Raw genomic sequence first — 22,088 nt, 5'->3', positions numbered from 1 at the left:
CATTGTCTCTGTTGTTTTCCCGTGAAAACAACAAATGATTACAATCATTCTGTAGATCTTCAAAATAACTACATCGTACTTCCCACTATTTGCTAGCACATTCCCAACCACATGCCTTCCGGAAATCAGCTACAATACTATCTCACAATACAACACCATTGCTTGTGTGTCACAGTCCACCATTATTATGTGTAACACCAAACTGTACAAGGCTGACATTGTAATTATTTCATCCATCTAAACAACCTAACCTCCACCGACAATCTACTAGACGGTTCTCCTTCTTCTTATTTGACCAATTCAGTATATATATTATTTATAGATATAAAATACATATATTAATATAATTTATTATATTTTTTTTTCTCTTCTTTCTATCCCAACCGACTACTTACTGGACGGTTCTCCTCCTCTTTGTCATCCGATCAATTCAGTATATATATCATTTTGTAGAAATTTTATTTTAATAAAATAGAAAAAAATTTATCCAAAGAACCCAATTGGGTCGAGCGACCGCCTTTTGGGACCTTACCTCCTTAAATGGACTTAACGAATAACCCAACGATTAACCTACCGACAAATCCAGATACTAACTGGTCGCTAGACCAAACGACTAATCAGTCCCCCACTCGAGCGAACACCATTAAGCCCCTTCAAACGGCCGAACAACCATTCGTCCAGACGATTCATCGATCGCCCAATCAAGCGACTAAATGACCGCCCAATCAAATGACCACCATCCAGTCCCTTCAAACGGCTGAACACCCGTCCGTCCAAACGACCGACCTATCAGTCGACCAAATGATTCATTTAATCGCCCCATCAACCTACCAACCGACCAATTGTTGGCGAAATTAACCCCTCCTCCAGCCCTTGCTTTGGGCTCGCCAACTCCCGCCACGGTCCTCAGGAGCAAACGGGCGGCTCCCGCTGAAGGCCCCAGCGCTCCAAAGAGGAAAAAAGCCACCCGACCAAAGGCCACAACAAGACCGGTATATGATCGGCAGGCGGTAGAGGATTATTTGGTGTCCCTACCTGTGGACCCCATCTAGTTGCCTGCCAATGTGCGCCGACACTTGGGTAAGGATAAACCATAACCTTAACTCTGTTTTCCCTTCAATATATTCTTGACAAGTTTTTTCCTCAGCGTCGCTTGCTGAGAACCCAGCCGACCAGCCTGCCGATCATCCAACCGATCAGTCGGTTGATTCAGCAGGCGCCTAGCTTACCGATCAACCAAGCACCCGACCAACTACCTTGCCATCAGCTGTACCAGCTGCTTTGCCAGCCGATTCGCCAATCGTCCCCGAGGTAATCCCCCCAAAGTCTTTCATTTCTCATAATTATGGTTTCTAACTTTACCTCTTTACCTGGGCGCAGACTACTTCTTCCCCGTCTGCTGCCCCGACCGGCCAACAATCGGCTGCTACACTAATAGAGCTGCCCGTGATGCGTCTGGAGAAGGACCCGACGTTGAGGCGGATTCTTCATCAATCTCCGTTGGCAGGACCGCCAGTGATTCGTTGGGAGGAGGACCCGACACTGAGGCAGATTTCCTCATCGACTTCTACCCCTCCCCAACCAGCCGTGTTCCCGGTGAGTATATAGCAAGTTGTGAAATTATGTTTCCTATCTAGAGTCTAACTTATATTCCTTATCTCAGGGGCTTGTGGCAGCCGACCCGGTGGTCAAACCAACGATCACTGAACACCAACCATCGGTGGTCCCTGATCTGGTTCAACCAACCGCAGAACCAGATCCGCCGGTCCTTGCATCAATCCAAGTAGACCCTCAACTAGTACAAACAGACCTTGGACCAGTCCAACACTTTGAACCAGTCGACGTCTTTTCTTCAGAGTCGGGCGACCCTTCTGTTAATCAGAACCGCGAAGCCGTGGTTAGTATTTTTCCTTGTCTCCATCCCCGTATGCTAATCCCAACTCTCTTTGACTTGACGTCTTACATTTTCAGAGTTCTGAGCCAGGCTTCATAGGTCCTTATTCCGCAGCCGCCGAATCGGTTGCTTGCACGAGGATCCTATCTGGCCCTCCCCCACTAACTCTGGTTTTGCTAACTCCTTCCGAAGCTACGGCCGTCCTCCACCAGGTAACCTCCATATTACTGCATTAGCTTATTTTACTTATGAATCTTTAATCACTCTAACCTACTTAAACAGGGAACTCGTGAGCTTACTTTCCTCACCAAAGTGCCATTACTGGGATCTGCCCGAACAGTAGTAATATGTTGCGCCGATCTTTCATTGGCCGACCTGAGCTCTGCAGATCTAAACTCTCTAGTTCAGGTGGTCATTGATCTATTGGTGCAGACTCCTGCTGAGTCTGTCGTGGCACCAATCCTCAGTCGGATGATGGAGAGGATCATTAAACTTCAAACCGACCTACCTTTGATTCGACCCCCAACATCCGACTCTGCACCGTCTCAGCCCATCCTTAACACTGCAACCATTGAGGCGTTCCTGTCAAAGGTGGCAGCGCTCCTCAATGAAGCTTCTAATATGTTGAGTGAACTCCAGCAAGCGCGCCATCATTTGGCCACCAAAATCTCTCAGAAAATGAAGGAACTCGAGAACCTTCAAAAAGACTTGGAGTCATTAGACGGCTGCATTCAGGAGAAAAGTCGCCTGGTGGAGGAGCAGCGCCAGACTTGCGCCAGCCTCCATGACCAACTCCAAGCCAGTATTCGGTCAAGGCTGATGCAGGAGCACCAAAGTGCCGTCCATCAAAGAAGAATGGCCCGAACTGAACAGAAATAGGCGGACCTAGTAACCGCCCTGAAAGCTCCTTATGTAACATGTGTCACATTTTATGTAACAAATGTAAACATTACCTTAACTCCATCCTTTTTCTAAGCTACTTGATCCACTCATTTGCACCACAAAATTAAAACACGACTTGCTTATTTAAATCAGATCTCAAATAAATGAATCACAGCAAAGCCACTGTTTGTTAGACATATGACTTCCCCTCGAATTTGTGTTCCTTGGTCCAACTGGGAAGGTTCTTTGCAACCATTTCTCGTGGGTAAACACCCCATAGGTCATGATGCCGAGGACCTGATACAGTCCGACCTCCGTGTCTGCCCTTTCATATTTCTTCGCCCGACCTCCTTTTGTCTGATCTCCGTGTCTGCCATCTCATCTTTCTTCGCCCGACCTTATCTTGTCCAGACCTCCTTTTGTTATACCTTCCATTATTTAACATTATTAATTACATGACTGAAATTACTTTAGATTGATTTAATCTATCTTTCTTCGCCCGACCTTATCTTCGCCCCTACGGTTCCGAAACGTTACTTTAAGAAATTGATGGGTGGTTGACAGCGGTTGCTGTAACTGAACAGACGACGGTTCCAAAATATTTCTTTAGGTAATATTAAAAAATAAAAACAAAAGAATTATTTTCGAATCAATTAGTAAATTATATAATTTATTTTAAAAATTTAAATTATGCAATATAATTAAAAAACTATATGGTGTGTTTTTTTCACACATTTTTCGAAAATATTAATGTATAACATATTTAATATTTTTATATTATTTACACAATTTTTATAATTTACATAAAAAATTATTTTTTTTTCTTTTATAGTAAAAAAAGTACAAAAATGTAATAATTTTTTACTTAAAAAGGAAACGAAAATATTTTTCAATGACAACCCAAAAAGGAAAGTGACCGTAGATTTGAATGACGGATGGAGTATAATATATTATTTACAATAATCGGAACATACATGTGCAGACAACACTTGAATGGATTTAAGACAATAACAAGTTGTTTTGTTCACTTGGTCAGACAGTAGTTCAATCGCTTGAAAAGGCGGTCAGTTGGTCGCTTGATTGGCCGACCAATGAGTCTTTTGGTCTACCGACCAGTTAGTATCTGGATTGGTCGGTCGGTGGAGCCTGTTAAGCCCTGTAATTGGTAGGAGCGGTTGGCAAGACGGCTAAAGAATAAAGACACGTGTGAATGGAGGAGGATTTAGTAGGCGGTTTAACTACAACGATAGCAACAGTAACACACCTCGAAAGTTATAAACTAAGCCCTTTTTTTGAAGTACTGGCAGTTATATTTTTTCATACATTTTCTTTAACAGATGTCGTGGCGGGTTTTTTTGGGCACAGTAGCATGGAAGCATATATGTGTCCAAACAGAAAGGATTATAATAACTGATTGGAAAACTGAGTTTGTATTCTTCGTTTAACCATTCGGCATACATTATTTACACATCTACAGGCTGATGCCGGCCAGACAAAGAAGTTCCGAGTAGGTAATGTTCTTTGTCCACTCAACAACTGTGCCGGACAACACTAATGACTGGACAACTATATGTAAGGATCTGAATGATTTGGCGCGTGAGAAGGCCACGTACAACATCCCATGCATGAATACAGGGTCCGGCAGGTAGACGCCTACACGATCCAACGTTTGCCCCTGTGATTTGTTAATGGTCATGGCAAAACACAGCTTTATTAGGAACTGTGTCCTCGTAAAATCTATTCCGGCCGGCTTCACGTTCTTGGGTTCTAAGGGGATACGAGGAATGAGACATGTCTGACCAGAGCAAGGGCCTATAATAATTTTAGCTTCGAGGATGTTTCGTGAAATGGTTTTGCATATCAAACGGGTTTCCATTTGATAAACCATTTGATGGGTTGAGGTTTCGTAGTAGCATAATGGGCGCTCCTTTTTTTTAAGATGTAAAGAATGCGGAGGCATACCGTTAGGTGTTAATGTAGAAAGGTAGTCTTCATAATGTGGCTGTTGACTTAGATCTTTAGTCATATCATGGGCAATAGATGTCAGAGTGTTTCCAGGAAGTATGGGCAATACAATATTGTTGATTTGATCTACCATTTCATTTGTTGTAGTTAGAATCGAGCGTCTGACAAAGAAATCTGGATTGGTCGGTGACTTGTTTTCAGCGGATAGATTATGTTAATCAAACGTTTATATTGGAGAAGCCTAAGGGAAACAGGCAGGTGGAAGGTAACTTGACATCTCCATTGTCATTTTTAAGCATGTGTTGTTGCCGATCGATTCCACGAAATCTGCAAATTTTGAATATTCTTTCGCTCGCATTTTAACTTTAAGATAGAACTTCGTTGCCTTCCTAAATAAATGCGACGATACTGGGCTTGCTTCTATAAACATTTCTTTTGTTCCATTTGGTATAACTGGAGTTATTTGTCGGAATCGCCCCCAAATATAACCACTTTCCCACCAAAATCCTCGCGTGAATCACATATGTCTTGTAGTGTGTTATCCAGAGTTTCTATAAGTTCAGGTCTTGCCATTGAAATCTCGTCCCAAATAATAAGCGAAGCTTGTCTTAATTGTTTGGCTAGATTAGATTGTTTAGAAATATTGCAGGAAATGTTCTCAGACAGGTCGAGAGGGAGTTTAAATTTGGAGTGCGCAATTTGGCCATTAGGCAACAACGATGCAGCAATTCCAGAGGTGGCAACTGGGATAGCAACAATGTTAGCCAACGCAGCATGGCGAAGAATTGTTTTATATAGGTATGTCTTGCCACTACCTGCTGGGCCATCAATAAAGCATATGAATCCAGTTTGGGATCTGAGTTTCCCAATAATGATCTCGAAAACTCATCTTTGTTCTTCGTTCAAGCTGTCGGGAGATGGTAGATTGTGGAATAGTTGTAGGTCCTGAGAATGATCATGTTTGTGCATCGTCTCTTCTAATTTTGCATTTGCCACTTGTGTTCCTGTAATTCCATAGTCTTTTAGTTGTGTGCCAAGGGCTTGTAAAAATTTATTTACAGTAGTTGCAGCCATTGTCTCTAAACAGGCAGGCTGTGCTTCACTTAAGACGCTGCACTGAGCTACGCAGAATATATGGAATTTGTCCCAAAGTAGTTGCGGTTCTGCAGGGCAACAGAAAATCAAAATTGTAGCAAATAGTTGTGCAAAAGCTTTAGGCAGCTTGAACTGAGATGCTTCTTGAAGAGATTCTACAATTCCAAGGTCTGAGTCAAGTTATCCTAATCCAACACATGCTGACCGGAAACTTTCGTGAATTGTCCCATTAATTGTTGCGAGATCTTCAAATGATGTAGGGCACCGTCGGTGTTGCAGAAGCATACGAAGGTAATATCTCTCTTTCTCCGATGGATGAACTGTTACAATTCTGTCTATGGTTAATCCTCGCTGTCTTTCATGCCATTTCTGTGTAGACTGATCCCAGACAAAGTGTTGTGGGAATTCCCAATACAGTAATTTGAGTCTCTGGGCAGTCGAGTTATGAGCATTCATTTTAAAATATTCGGTCAACATAGTGCATCTTGGTAGTTCGGAGTCCACAATGTTTATTACGGGATCATCAGCGCGAAACATTGTATATTGATAATTAGGTATGTGTAGTTGAAGAGCAAGGACTGGAAGATGTATCTCATTCAATGTATAGCTGAATATTCGCCAACATGCTTCAGGGGGGCTACCCATCTACCTGTTTGAATCGCTGAAATTTCATTGACTTGTTCAGAGCAACCTACCGAATATGCTATTCGGTCATGTCCTTTATAAATATATTTATATAAGTATTTGACAAGTTTAATAGTCGAACAGACTTCCACATTTATATGACAATCATATTTACTAATCAAGTAAGGGTTGTATGGGACGACCCATCGGTTATCCAAAATTTTTCCTCGTGCATGTGCGGTTGAACCATTATTACGTCTTCTGTATGAAGGAAAACCATTTGGATTATGTGATGTTTCACTGTGAAAATGTTGTGGATAATGATTTTTGCATTTACCGTTGGCCATACAAACATTGTCTACATTCATTAAACCACAAGGCCCATGGAGCATATGTTTGCAGACTAAATTATATTGATAGGTTTATGTCTCTCCGTTTGGCAATTCAGCTGAGATATAGGCGTCATACGATTCAGGGCTTTTCAGTTTGGATTGTTTGATGCATAATTAGTAAGATTTGTATATGTGGAAGACCTCTTTTTTTAAACTCAATAACATAAGAGTATGCTTGCACATGGCCAAGAATATGTTTTTTAAGTAAGTCGTGCTTTAGTTCTTCTATTTTTATACGGAATATGTGGGCGACAATATCAGGTCGATTTGTTGTGTCCTTTGAGGTGGATAACTGCGCTAGTATATCCGGCCATTGCGGATTGCATGTCATAGTAATATAAAAATCGGGTTTCCCAAATTGTTGAACAAGTGCCATGACATCCATGTATCTTTGTTGCATGTTCCGTGGCCCCCCTATAAATGATGGATGTAACATCATACGTTTTCCAACCATAGAAAGATTATGTTCATTTTCGTTATGATAAGCGTCCAGAACTCCTTGGAGTGTTTCTCGGCAGATATTTGACTGTGCTTGCTCCACTCTGAAAAAGTCTAGTCTGTGAGTTTCAATTTTGATATATTGGTCAACAGTATATTGCTGCAATAGGCGACCACTGTGTAGAAGCACTCCTGGGCATTGCAGGCGAATCTGTAGACGGTAACAATAATATTCCTGCATGGACACATGGGTTTTGTCCATTCTCCTTTTTTTAGATGTTGTCACATGGAAACAATAGACACGTCTTACTTGACGGATGCTACTTATTGCACGAATAGAATGGAAACACCCAAAAAAAATATACGAATTTAAGTACTTACAATTGATCCGTGATTGGCTGGTCATGACACTATTGTAAAAAGCACCTGCAAATTCATCAGTGGCTTGTTTGGAACAACTCCCTTGTTTAACGATATCTTGATGCCATCCCGGCTGCCCATATGGGTGTATTAAAAGGGATATTGCACTGGGTATTTGACGCCGATCGCCCATCTGATGCTTGTATATCACGATGGATATCTGATTCTTGCCCGCGCCCATCTTCCCAAATAATAGCAATGGCATTAACGGTGGGCCGATTATAAACTCTCTGATCTAGATGTTCTTTTGTACTCAAATAAATGCAGTAATTATTTAAATAGTTAAGTGTATACAACTGCCTGAAAAAACAAACATATGGATTAAGTTGTGTAAGAGACATCAGAAGAGCGATTAAAAATGGATCTAAATTTGGGTAGTTCTCTGTATGCGCACGCAGCTCATCGGTCGAATCCTGGTAATATAGTTGTAAGTGACGAGGGTTGTCCGAATAATATTTAAGTGGGTTGATATAGTGATGCATTATGCCATTGACACGGAAAACATACACGTTCTGTTCATTACGGCAAAGCGAAAGATCGTATTTGACGCCGAGCGTTGAGAAGGCAAACGAATTATTGTATGAACGAATAAAGGTAGTAAAAATGGCTAGACAATGGATGGTTTGAACGTCAGAAGATCTTTGAGGACTCCAGGCACTTCCAAGGGTGCTAAAGAGAAGCTGCCACGAGCACAGCAGAACGAACCCGTTTCACGGTAGAAAAGTATGGCTCCGCAATGGAGGCAGGGCGGAACAGATGGGGGCTTCCACGGCATTGTAGATGCCTGGGGTACCCTGGCCACAGGTTGCGATCTATCTTCGGAACACTGTAGACGTCTTCAAATGCTTTGGAGTTCATTTCGACACGGCATTGGCAAAACAAACTCAGTTTACTTTAGTATTCCTGTAAGGGAGAATTGCAACATGTTAGATGTAGATGGGAGATCCCTTAAAGAAAAAAAATCATAGACTGAACAAATTGCTTGTACGGCAGTCAATGTGGATAGCAGGAAATAATATTGCGAGAAAAAATAATTTCAGAGTGAAAAGACTACTTGGAGATAGAATGAACAATAACTTGGCGTGTAAAGTTTGAGTTGCAGATTTGCCGGCGTCTGCTTTCCGTGCAGTCAGCTTGTATGGTGGCTGGCAGAGCTAGGCTTGTGTTAGCATGTGACGTGATTGCCATGTGGTGAGTGGCCCGGAAACCCGCGTGTGCCAGTTGATGTGGTGGGTGGCCGTAATTCTGTGCACAACCGAAGTGTGACGAATGGGGGCGGATTAGAGGGGCTGATATCAGCAGGCAATGATGTGCGGGGCCTATTGGAACCATGTCGGATCTTATTTACCTTGCCCAACGGCCTGGCTTAACCCTTGGGCGGCCTCCCGATTCGTGGTCGGTTTCCACACTTACCCCATGTGCATTCGCGGTGGCTGCAGCTGGAACAAACACATTAGCTAGCTGTATAGGCGCTTGAGAAAATGCGGTACGTCTTATCTTAAGAAATGAGTAAGAACGCAACGCTCGTTAGCTATGATCGTGTTTCGGTGGAGGTTAGGTTGTTTAGATGGATGAAATAATTACGATGTCAGCCTGGTACAGTTTGGTGTTACAGATAATAATGTTAGACTGTGACACACAAGCAATGGTGTTGTATTGTGAGACAGTATTGTAGCTGATTTCCGGAAGGCATGTGGTTGGGAATGTGCTAGCAAATAGTGGGCAGTACGATGTGTTATTTTGAAGATCTATAGAATGATTGTAATCATTTGTTGTTTTCATGGGAAAACAACAGAGACAGTGTTGTCATAACGTATTTCAAGTAACATAAAAAAGAAATATTATATCGACATTGAGGATACATAGTAGCTTTATATTGTGTTTGCAAAGTTAACTTGTTGAGTACAAATAATAATAATAATAATAATAATAATGGTAGCAGAGTCTTAAAGGAGGTCGGACAAGATAATGTCAGATGAAGAAGGATGAGATGGGCAATACGGAGGACGGTCAAAATAGAAGTCGAGCGAAGAAGGATAAGACGAACGACACAGAGGTCGGAAAAAAGGAAAACGGGCGAAGAAAGATGTGGGCCGACAAGGAGGTCGGACAACGTAAGGTCGGCTGAAGAAAGATCTGATGACAAACAAGGAGGTCGGTGTAAATGAGGTCCGACGAAGAAGGATGCGACAGACGAAAGGAAGACGGACGAAGAAAGATGAGGGACAACATGGATGTCGGAAGAAATAATGTCGGGCGAAGAAAGATGAGATGGCAGACACGGAGGTCGGACAAAAGGAGGTCGGGCGAAGAAAGATGAGAGGGCAGACACGGAAGTCGGACAAGATAAGCTCGGACGAAGAAAGATAAGATGGCAGACACAGAGGTCGGACAAAAGAAAGTCGGGGGAAGAGGTAGATGAGACGGCTGATACGGAGGTCGGTCAAAAATGAAGTGGGCTTCTAAAGGCTCATTTCAAGGAAAGGCCAAGTAATCGGTCGCCTGATTAGGCGAGCTGTTAATCATGTGAGTGAATGGTCGGTCGTTTGGTCGGACGGCGTTGCAGTCGTTTGAAAGATCGGTCGGTTGGTCGGTTGATGGGGTGATTAAATGAATTGTTTGGTCGACTGATAGGTTGGTCGTTTGGACAGACGGTTCTTCAGCCGTCTGAAGGGACTGGGTGGTCGTTTGATTGGGCGGTCATTTGGTCGCTTGATTGGGCGATCAATGAATCGTCTGGACGAATGGTTGTTCGGCCGTTTGAAGGGGCTGAATGGTGTTCGCTCGAGTGGGGGACTGATTAGTCGTTTGGTCTAGCAACCAGTTAGTATCTGGATTGGTCGGTAGGTCAATCGTTTGGTTATTCGTTAAGTCCATTTAAGGAGGTAAGGTCCCCAGAGGCGGTCGCTCGACCCAGTTGGGTTCTTTGGATGATTTTTTTTCTATTTTATTAATAAAAATTTCTACAAAATGATATATATACTGAATTGGTCGGATGACAAAGAGGAGGAGAACCGTCCAGTAAGTAGTTGGTTGAGATAGAAAGAGGAGAAGAAAAAATATAATAAATTATATTAATATATGTTTTTTATATCTATAAATAATATATATGTTGAATTGGTCAAATGAGAAGGAGGAGAACCGTCTAGTAGATTGTCGGTTGGGATAGATAAATGAGAGAAAGAAATATAATAAATTATATAAATATATATTTTTATTTCTGTGCAACCAAGGAAATTTTTAAAAATTATTAAATTTTTGGTAATGATTTTTTAATTTTTTAATTTATATTTTGAATTTGAGGAAATTGGTTGGTTACCATTTGAGACTGCCAAAAATCGGATGTCTTCTATTTCTGTAAGATCAGCCGTCCAGTCGGACGAAAATATTTTTTGTTTTGCGTGCCCGACAAATTCAAAAACCCCTGCATTAGTTTCAAATGCATTTTTTTATGTATAGTAGCATTAGAATATTGTAACTAAGTTATTGTATTACAGAAAACGTTACGATGTACAAAATGATATCCATATTAATATATTTTGTACAAGTAAATTACTACAAAATAGTAAATGGAATTGAAAAAACACAACTCTCGAGAACATCCAATATCAATAACCAAAAGTACAAAATATAAGCAAAATGACACTCTAGGACTTCGAAGACTTGCATTTTTACAACCCAACACAACAAAGCTAAACAATAAATAAATGAAAAAATGGTACAAAAGTCATATCATGTAGGCATTCGTACAACTACTCATATGTATGTCTTTGATATATATATATGGGTCAAGCCCATAAGGAAAAGATTGGGCCTAGCCCAACAAACCTCTCCAAGGCCCAAGAGTGGAATCAATTTGGATGCTTCTTTCAACAAATACAACCTTATGATATAGGTGGGTAATTGTATACTTACATACTTCAAATTAATGCTCATGTGGATGTATTAAAGGACCTAGAGTGAGCTCAATAAATTCCGACAAAAATAAGAATTCATAATCCTCTTTGTACGGGTCTAATTGATGCAACACAATGTAACATTCACTTATTTCCTTTTAGAAAATTAATTAACATAAGTTTACATACTTTTTGTGAATACTTGTGTGGATTTACTCAAGGACCAAACTGAGCTTGATAGGTTTCGATTAGAACAAGAGTTTATAATAATCTCCCTATTGGTTTAACAAGTGCCACAATTTAACACTTACTTTCTCCCATTTGGATAATTAATTAGCATAAATTTAGGTTAATAAGGTTGGTAATGCTAACACGTCAATGTGCTTTGAAACATCAACTATATACTCCCTCAAATAATAAAACTTGACTCACCGGTCATTCGTGTACCTTTGTTACATTTCTGAAAACCTATGTTGTCATCGTATCACATATAAAAGACAATTGTCACATACCCGTCGGTTGTGTTCATATACAACAGTACATAGAAATTAAAAATGTGGTTCTATGCAACCACACTCCTGGTCTTGTATTTTTACCTACAATAATACATTATATCCAAAAAGCTAAAAGTAATTACACATCAAAAGGAACATCCTATTAAAAAAATTATCCATTTACAAAGTTTACAATACCCGCTCTTTACAACTTCTTTTGTGTCTAAAACGGCTAAAACGATTGTATTTTTGTGACTGTTTTATCTGAAGCGGCTCATAATGTTGTTTCTTTACATGAAAGCCACATTGACAGCAAATGACTGACTCACATCTTATCAAAACAAAAAATTACAAATTTAAAAGTTCTACGATATCCGCTTGTTACAATTTCGTCGGTTGTGTCTGAAACTAGTTTCTTTACTCTTCATCGAAATAATTTCAGACTTCTTTCTTCCCTCTCCATCAAAACCGATAGATCCTACACAGAAATCAACAATTTTACCTCACCATTTACAATTATATTACAAAACCAACAAATCTTACTATCATGCGTCGGTACCAGGTTGATGGGTGCAAAATCATTTCACAACAAGACCATTTATATTTTTGTTAAAGTTAAATTTGTGCAAAATTCTTTTACAACAATATCAAATACCAATCATGCTCTATATAAAAGCCCATGATAATGATGAAATTGAAAGGCTTAATGATTTAAGCTACAATAATTTTGAAAAATGTAAGAATGAGATTGTGTTTCTATTTCAATTTCAGCACAACAACTCGGTGAGGTAAGAATTTAAAATAAAAATCTTGTTTGTAGTATTCATAACGGTCCTCATATCGATAACTAGTTTGAAAATTGTATATTATATGTGAATAAAGAACATTCGATCATAAATATAAATATGTAGCCATTGCCCAACCGATGAATAAACCATGTAGCTCAATCACAACTTTCTAAACAAATATAATTCATAAAAAACAAATGAACATCATCAATTCTAAAATCCTATACCTAATAAGATTTAGATAGCTAATAATTTCAACAAAAATAAGCACGAACTCTAATCGAACTTCAACCAATTCATAATCCAAAATTTTAAAAATTGATAAATAAAATCAGAAAAACCTTTGATAAGTACTGATTTCATAAACTTCTGTAAATTACACAAAGACAATGGTGAATATGCAACTGTTGGAGCCGACAGACCTGGGCGTGACAGAGGCAGTTGGCGTTGACAGCGCTCGCAAAGTAGGTGGCAGTACGGCGGGCACTGGTTGATTATGAGCAGTCGACTGCAGACCGAGTCTCAGCGCGGCACTGCATCAGGGCGGCGACGTCGTGGACCGGCATCAACTGGGACAACAAGGAAGTCTGCACGCAACTGGCTGTTTAGTTAGACTTCTTACCCGATGACTCACCGCATCATGAAATAATATTAAGCAAATTGGGCTAAAGAATATAATGGATCGAAAATCAGAAGAATGGAGACAACGGATCTTCACTGGAGATGCCATAAGTGCCGCGATAAACATTAGTTTTTTGCGAAAAAAAAAAATTGGGGGAGGAGGACAGAGGTTGAGGGTAAAACAGAGAAGTTAAGGATTGGGTAGAAAGTTCGATGAAATCAATTATTTAAAGTGGATAGTGTAGATTAAATATATTAAAATAAGGACTGAATCCTAACTTATTATTGTGCAGAGGAGTTTTACTCCAATTTATCGAAAAAAAAAAAAACACAAATTTACAAGAGTAGGAAAGAAAGCACAGAAAAATAAATTATTGTGTAGAGAGTAGATATACAAGAATTGGAAATTGAAAATTGTATTTGAAGTTGGCCAAAATAGATTGGATGTGGAGTGAATATGATGGTGCGAATTGGGTGAAAAGCCTGATTTGGGCTACTATTATTTATAGGTCTAGGCCTGAAATGTTTTCCAGTATGGACAGTCCGGCCTCAGCAAGTTTAATTAGATCCAAATAATAATAATAATAATAAATGTTAATCTCAGTGGGTCCAGTGAAAGTGGGCCGGCTTGGTTTTATTTTGGGCTTGTTTGGTTTACACGGAGAGAGGGTGGAGAATGAGATTCTTCTCTCTCTTCACAAACATATAATAATAGTGATAATTTTTGGCAATGACTTACCATCGAATTAGAAGGAGAGAGAGAGAGAGAGGAAGGAAGAAGTCGCAGCACACCTCCCTCCGTGGACGCTTTCAATCAAATCCTCCTCTTTGCAGGGAAGCTAGGTATCTCTGCGCCGATATTTCAAAGTATCTCGTCTCCGTTTACTTGTTCTCTGTGATTCTTAATTTTCCCTTTGATCGGTGTCTTTTGTTGTTAGGGTTTCGAATTCTTGATTTGGGTGGGTTGTGTTCCTTTTGTTTTCAATTCAAACAATATTTGATCCATCAAATTGATCCGACAGTTATATTCCTCGAACCAATTTGATCCTTGATCCCTGAGGTTGTGTCGAAAAGGATGTGGGCGGCTACATGTTTAGCCTCGTGCTGCGCGTCATGCGCTTGCCATGCGTGCACTTCAGCTGTCTCAGGGATCAGCCGCCGCTCGGCACGTATTGCTTACTGCGGACTGTTCGCTCTTTCCCTGACTGTCGCCTGGATTCTTCGAGAGGTTGCTGCTCCCCTCATGGAGAAGATTCCCTGTATGTATTCTTCTTTGTTATTATGTCCTGTAAATTTTTAGGTGAATATATCAAGCTATTGTTATATTTTTATGTTAATGGAATGCATGCGATCTCACTTAGGATTGATGATTTAAGGAAAATTTGTGTGTTCTTGAGTAGAATCAACAAATTTGGTTTTCAAGGAGTTGATAAATCCCATTAGATAGCTTTGAAATTTAAAATGAACAATGGTAAATAGTATTATTTGAAGAGGAGATTGTTTTTACATGTACTTCTGTGTGTTTTTCTACATAGCAATGTGCTTGAATTATAAAATTTGATGATATATTAGAATAAAAAATATTAAATTTCTGAGATAATTTTGAAAGAGTTGTAAGCTCATGTTCATTTCAATTTCATTCTTGACTTGTTGTTTGTTTTAGTTTGTATTTATTTTGACAAACTCTTATCTCAATTTTGAAGGGATCAACCATTTTCACCAGACACCAAATAGGGAGTGGTTTGAAACCGATGCAGTTCTACGAGTCAGTTTGGGGAACTTCCTTTTCTTCACAATCCTCGCTATTTTCATGATTGGTGTGAAGAACCAGAAGGATCCTCGTGATAGTGTCCACCATGGTGGTTGGATGATGAAAATTATTTGTTGGTGTATTCTGGTGATATTGATGTTCTTTGTTCCTAATGGTGTCATCAGCTTCTATGGTGAGGTTTCTTTTTCAATTGATCTTTACTTTTGCTGTTTTGTCCTTTTATTACTCCTTGGTTTGGAAATTATGAAGTAGTGGATTATCCTTATGGAAAAAACTGCATTCTGATAGAGAGAGAAAGAATGAAAAGAAAAACCACTTCTATTGTCTTTTGGTTGAGAAATCATTGAACTTATGACCAGACTTGGACTTTGGTTAGCTTATATCTGCGCTTGAGCAGCTATTCTTATGGATATGTTAGTATTTTCCTAGTTTCCTCAAGATGCTAGTGAAACTTCAATCTGATAATGACCTGCAAACTTTGTTTTAGCCGCTTTTGACTCAAGATATTATTTTCTGGATAGAAGTTTGATGAGTGAAAACTATTCGAGAATATGAGGAAGTGACGGTGTGAGGCTGGAGAATGTGTTGAAGAAACACACCGAATTTTCATTACATTGGTTCCATGTTTGGCCCCCATTGGGAAATCAAACTCTTGTCAAGTATGGGCTGACAAATTAAAATGATTACATATAAGTTGAACTTTTAACTTATCTAATTGTCTTGACCAGTGGTTGTACCCATGTGTTTGTTATGTTTATGCATTAATTCAGTTTTTGTTTTATCTAAAAGCAATTGCTTTGTTTTATTTAAAAATATTTTCTCTTAGATATTGGTCAGTGGGGTCCATATTTAACTAATGCATCATCTCACTGCATGTGGCGTGCAGTAGATGAATTGCTTGATTTACTTAACTATTCAACTCCTTGCGCATTTCCCAATGCACTTGAACTGGTTGTTTGACTCTGGTCTTTTCACTTTAAACTACACTTGTTTGATAAACATATTATTCACCCTCTTACATCTCCACCAAGATGTGTCATTCTTACCCGAAGCAGGATGTGATTACTCAAGATCAACAAGCACAGCACAAAGTTTCTCAATTTGTTTTATTAGGGGGAGAAATATCCCTTGGAAAGTGGAGTGTGTCTTACAACTCAATCTACTAGTTCATTAACTTACTAGAAAGGCTATTTTGAAATGACATTTTGTACGATGTGTCGTTCGGAAGCAATAAAACCTTTATAATGTTTTCATGTGAACATTTGTACGATGTGTCGTTTGGAAGCAATAGAACCTTTATAGTGTTTTCTTGTGAACTAGAGTCATTCAGATTGTATGTTAGGTGGTGGCAAAAAGTATGTATTTATGTAAATAGCCACGCTGGCCCGTGCATATCTTTTTTGTTTGTTATATTGGTTTCATATATCAACTTAATGTTATCTATATATATACCTGTTAATAGCGTATATGTGACAATGGATGATGTTTTAGTTTGGGTAGCATTGATGAGTTTTAGCATATCATTGATGCATTTTTGCTCAAATGTGTGTGACTGTGTATGTTTGTACATACATTTCTTAGTTTGATTAGTTTAGCAGTAAAGATTGAGCTATAGTTGAGACATGATCTTTTGTATGAAAGCTAGCAATATTTTTTGAAGTTTTACTATATTTGGAAATGTGTGCTTGTTCTATGGTGGATGGATTGAAAAAGCTAACCACTTAAAGCATTTGTATTCTTGTTTTATCTAAAAGCTTGAAATAAGGATGTGATGGGGGTATATTTCTCTGAACTGATGTTATTTATTGCATGTTTGAAGACTTTGTCGAAAGAAAAGAATGTTTCAGTTTCAACTGTATGGTTTATCAGGAGGTTTCAATGAAACAGATATGAAGTACTTTCCACCCATAGGTGGGCAGGATCTTCTGCGAGTAAAGAAGCTATTTTTGCTGCCTGTTCCTTTTCCTAAAGATATTTCCATCCAAATAATAGTAGAAGATTTGATGAAGCCTTCCCCCTTTTTTTTTTGTCCCTCTTTCAACTTTTTTCTTTGAAATAAGCTAGTAACTTGGGGACGATTGGATGCTGAACTTCCATTGATATAATTCTTTATTATCTAAGGGTGTGTTTGTTTGGGGGATTGGATTTAATTTCTACTATTAATCCCATTTTTTTTCCCCCAAGCACATCAAATCAAACACTCATTTTTCATTTTTTATATTATACTAAAAATCAATTTTACGTTTAAAACATCACATCAACACCTATTTATATTACATCATACAACTATTTAAATTCAAAATTTTAACTATTCAAATCTCAATTCAAAATCCAAACCCCCAAACAAACACACCCTAAAATAATTGTTCCCTGTGTACACTATCAATAATCTACATTGGGCAGAGATAGCCTATTACATCTTTTGATTGAAATGCAAATAGTAGTATCCACTCATTTTATTCAGTATTCACATGGAAGAACTTATTTTGTACTGTGCCATATGATATCCAGTCATGTATTCTTGTTTCTATCTACGTTTTTGGATCATTTTTTGTTTATATATATGTTTGTAAATGCAGAGGCAATATCAAAATTTGGCTCAGGGTTGTTCCTTCTTGTTCAAGTTGTTCTTCTGCTGGATTTTGTTCATGGATGGAATGACAAATGGGTTGGATATGATGAGCAGTTTTGGTATGTTTTAATATTTTGAGATCGTCTTCACGAAGCGATGATTGATCGCTTTTGAAATTTAAATATCTGTGTCACTTTCTGTGTGATTTTGCAGGTACATGGCTTTGCTTGTTGTTTCCCTTGTTTGCTATGTGGCAACCTTTTCCTTTTCTGGACTTCTCTTCTATCTCTTCACTCCTTCAGGACATGATTGTGGGCTGAACACATTCTTCATTGTTATGGCATTGATCTTTGTGTTCGCCTTTGCTGTTGTCACATTGCATCCATCAGTAAGTAACTGAACTTCCTTTACTCACTAGGAACCTGTTCTATTTTAAATTGCTGGTGCTTATTCCGTTTTGTAAGGAATTAACTGTGCAGAGTAAAGCTGAGCTATTTGACTATTTTCTGAAACTGAAAGGGATATAAAGTATTGTTATGTTTGCCAGAATCTAGTGTTTTTAAATCTTTTATTACTTTCCTGAAGACTATAGCAGTGTAATGCCTGTATTTCGTATGACCTATTGAAGTTTTCTATACAAAAATTAATTTAGCAAGTGCTATGGAAGAGTGACCTTCAAATCATTATAAAGTTTTGGTTGGTTGGTGGCAAAGAATGCATAGCAATGATAGTTATTCTTACTTTGTTTGCAAAAACTAACTTGAGAAAGATTAGAAAAGGAAAAGGCGTAATTTGACTTTCATAAGAAAACAATCAACTGAATAGAAATGATAAAAAGCTATGCATGTATCTGACGGAATTGACCGCATGACTAGATTTTGAAAGGATTTATCTATGTAGAACTGAGATGATGTGTAGTTCTAGTCTTATATTATATCTGATGCATACTATCTTCAACAATTTTTTAATTTAAAATCTAGGTAAGCGGAAGCATTCTGCCTGCCTCAGTTCTCTCAATGTATTGTATGTACCTCACCTACAGTGGGCTTGCCAGTGAACCTAGGGATTATGAGTGTAATGGTCTTCACAAGCATTCTAGAGCAGTCTCATCGGGTAGTCTTGCTCTTGGACTGCTTACAACAGTGCTTTCTGTTGTCTACTCTGCTGTCCGTGCTGGATCTTCAACAACATTACTTTCCCCCCCAAGCTCACCCCGAGCAGGTATTTTATATGTTTTTCTTCCTACTGTATTTTTTCAGTAGTCGGTAAGGTGCTTGATTGTCTGTTACAGTATAGTCATCACTTTTAGTCATCTTGCACAATGACTTAAAGCTAGAATATCCCCACAAAACAAAACTGTAATTGTAAATTTAAGTTGAAATGAAGATCATACTTTGAAAGTTTTCTTCTCTATTCACTTATAGCATCATAACTCCTCAGAATTCTGTGTTCCCCACTTTTTACTAGGTTTATTCTTCCATATATTTGTGCCTTATAATACATACCAGCACTGCATTCAAATTATGTAAATTAGTTTCAACATTTTTTTATAATATAGAACTATTGGAAAAGTTTGCTTTTGAAGATGTAATTCTAAAAGTATAGATGAACAGTCATACTTCTATACTTTGTTTATTATGCATGATTAATTCATATTTGTTTTTATGTACTTAGCAAAATATCAACTATTCATGTATAGTAAACGAGCCTTTAGACATTAGTACAATGCTATGATACAGTTACACAACACATCAATTCATTAACATGACAAAAGCTTGTTATTCCAAAATGTGAAGGCGAAATAGTTGGGACTATTCCCCTGCTGAATTCCCAAGTTTTCCGTGTCTATAATATCTTGCCTGCCTTTGATGGGAAGTGAAACAATACGATGTCTCCTCATGGATTGTTATAATTTTTAACCTTTAAACTTGAAGGTTACTGCAAAAATCTAAGTTAACCTAGAGGTGTTGTATACTGTATGTGAAGGTTCCGAAAAGCCGTTGCTACCATTGGACAAGGCAGACGAGCAGCGTGAGGAGGAAGAGAAGCCAAAATCAGTGACATATTCATATTCGTTTTTCCACTTAATCTTCTCTCTAGCCAGCATGTACTCTGCCATGCTTCTTACGGGTTGGTCAACCTCGGTGGGTGAGAGTGGGAGATTGGTTGACGTGGGGTGGCCATCCGTGTGGGTTCGCATTGTCACCTGTTGGGCTACTGCTGCTTTGTTCGTCTGGTCTCTCGTTGCGCCTATCCTTTTCCCAGACAGGGAATTCTGATTCATACGTATGTATATATAATCAACTTTTGAAGACATAAATGTCGAATGTTTGGTGTTGTTTTGGAACATTTCGGCCGAAAGGGTGTAATGTCATAACTGTGTGTGCGCTTTGAAATAAATGTGCAAAACTGGGGTGGGTTTGGTCTGTTTGCTGAAATCCTGTTTGGTTGGCTTTTATTTGATAGCGATTCATCCTTACAATACATGTTATTGTGTGGATTATCTAATAAAATTTATAATAATGATAATAACAATAATAAATGTTGGACCTGTTTATAGAACATTTCTATGTGTTAATACTAGATGTGTGACAAACATAGAGTGAAACTTGATTAGACTTTTTAGTTCGATTTTTGTGAACCTTTAAGAGCAGATGTAATGGGAATGGGAGTTTTTACAGCAAGCAAGCAAGCAACAACTATATCAAGAGACGAGACTGCTTCCATCATATCTTTTGGTTTTCTTTCTTTTCCACGGTTCGGTTCTTGTTAAATATATATCGCGTCATGTGAACACCTTTTTTTGTGCAAATTAATTAACCCTTCCTCGTTCGTTCCAAACTAGGGGATGGATGGATGGATAAACTACCTACCTACTTTGCATACATCTTTAACTGTGATGGATGGATAAACTACCTACCTATTTTGCATATATCTTTAACTGTGATGGATGGATGGATAAACTACTTACCTACATTGCATACATCTTTTACGGTTGTTGTCTTTGTGCATTTCAAATACTTCAATGGCCTGAAGCCTAAGTTTATTATCAAATATCCCAATTCTTTATTTTATGATTTGATTATTTTGAATAAATTGTTAGGTTGGTTGGGCCTAGGCCTATAGTCATTTTGCCCTAGTATTTAAGTATTATTTTGAGACATTATTAGCATTCTGATTTCTTTCAGTTTCACGGCCTCGGCTTGGTCGGGAAGAGTAATTCTTCCTTGGTTATCAATAAAGTTTAGTCTTTTGATTCTCTTAAGTTCTCGTGTTATCAAATTGGTCCGACCTGCTGGATCTCAACAGAGCAGGATGACGCTAACAAATATGCAACGCATTGAAGCTTTGGAGAAAGCCCTGGAGGAAATTCGAACAGGCAAGGAAGCACAACATGAAGGATTGTCGCGCCTCGAATTGAAGGTGGATCGACAAGTGGATACTCTGAAGACAGAACTTTCAGCAGCCATGCGGGATACGATTCTTGGGCTATTCCCGCATGGACCTCCCATCACACCTATTAGGGGCTCAGCGGCGCAGGGAACTATGGCGGGAGGAGGTGAGGCAGTAGATTCGTCGACGAGGGCTGCTGACATCAGCGGGGCAGCACGTCTGTTTAAGGATGTTGGAGGAACATGAACTACTCCGACAACTGATTTTAAGCTTAAGGATGCACAACTCCCTAGCTTTGATGGCCACGACCCCTTGGGATGAGTTGCTAGGGCCGAACAACACTTCGTATTACACGGAGTCCCCGAGGAGATTAAGGTGAGTCTTGCGCGAGTGGCGATGGAAGATATGGCGCTCCATTGGTCCCGTTGGCATATGATGAAGCATGCTTCTGCCTCCAGGATCGAATTCTCACAGGCATTGGTTACTAGGTTTGACGATCGATTCATGGGGAATCCGTATGAGAAGATGGTAACGTTAAGGCAAACAAGTTATGTTGATGAAAATGTTAATTTATTCACTCAACTTCCTACTCAGGCTCAACCATTGACAGAAGCGCAGGCCTTAGGGTATTATTTAGGGGGCTTGAAACAAATCATCAGAAATATGTTAAGGGTAGTGGAGCCCCCGGATCCTGAATCCGCAATCCGCGTAAGCAGAAGCATTGAATGGGAGCTGAAAAATGGATCTACAGCAGAATTTTACCTACGAAATAACTTGGTTGGGCGAGCTGAAAGCATTATCTCCTCAAACACAGTTGGAGGGGTAGAGAACCGCCATTCAACT

General features: G+C 39.0%; 2 protein-coding genes across 3 annotated transcripts; one reads left to right on the top strand and one right to left on the bottom strand.

The window, feature by feature from the left end:
- Positions 1-4,247: 4,247 nt before the first annotated feature.
- On the bottom strand, positions 4,248-4,874 carry LOC127240886 (uncharacterized). The gene has a single exon (XM_051259736.1). The coding sequence runs from the start codon at positions 4,872-4,874 to the stop codon at positions 4,248-4,250; it is 627 nt and encodes a 208-aa protein (XP_051115693.1).
- A 9,364-nt stretch (positions 4,875-14,238) lies between these two features.
- Positions 14,239-20,290, top strand: LOC127240937 (uncharacterized). 2 transcript variants are annotated; one of them, XM_051259806.1, is made up of 7 exons: positions 14,239-14,352; positions 14,532-14,768; positions 15,213-15,452; positions 17,860-17,971; positions 18,066-18,240; positions 18,833-19,073; positions 19,839-20,290. In XM_051259806.1, the coding sequence occupies exons 2-7, from the start codon at positions 14,585-14,587 to the stop codon at positions 20,129-20,131; spliced, it is 1,245 nt and encodes a 414-aa protein (XP_051115763.1). In that variant the 5' UTR covers positions 14,239-14,352; positions 14,532-14,584; the 3' UTR covers positions 20,132-20,290. The 2 variants fall into 2 exon arrangements, with proteins under 2 accessions (XP_051115763.1, XP_051115762.1); XM_051259805.1 differs by having other exon boundaries at positions 14,248-14,376.
- The last annotated feature ends 1,798 nt before the right edge of the window (positions 20,291-22,088 follow it).

This window comes from Andrographis paniculata, unplaced genomic scaffold (assembly GCF_009805555.1).
Source record: "Andrographis paniculata isolate CXL003 unplaced genomic scaffold, ASM980555v1 Contig80END, whole genome shotgun sequence".
Lineage (NCBI taxonomy): Eukaryota > Viridiplantae > Streptophyta > Magnoliopsida > Lamiales > Acanthaceae > Andrographis > Andrographis paniculata.
The sequence above is the reverse complement of the archived record's forward strand: the minus strand, read 5'-3'. Positions and strand labels throughout refer to the sequence as shown.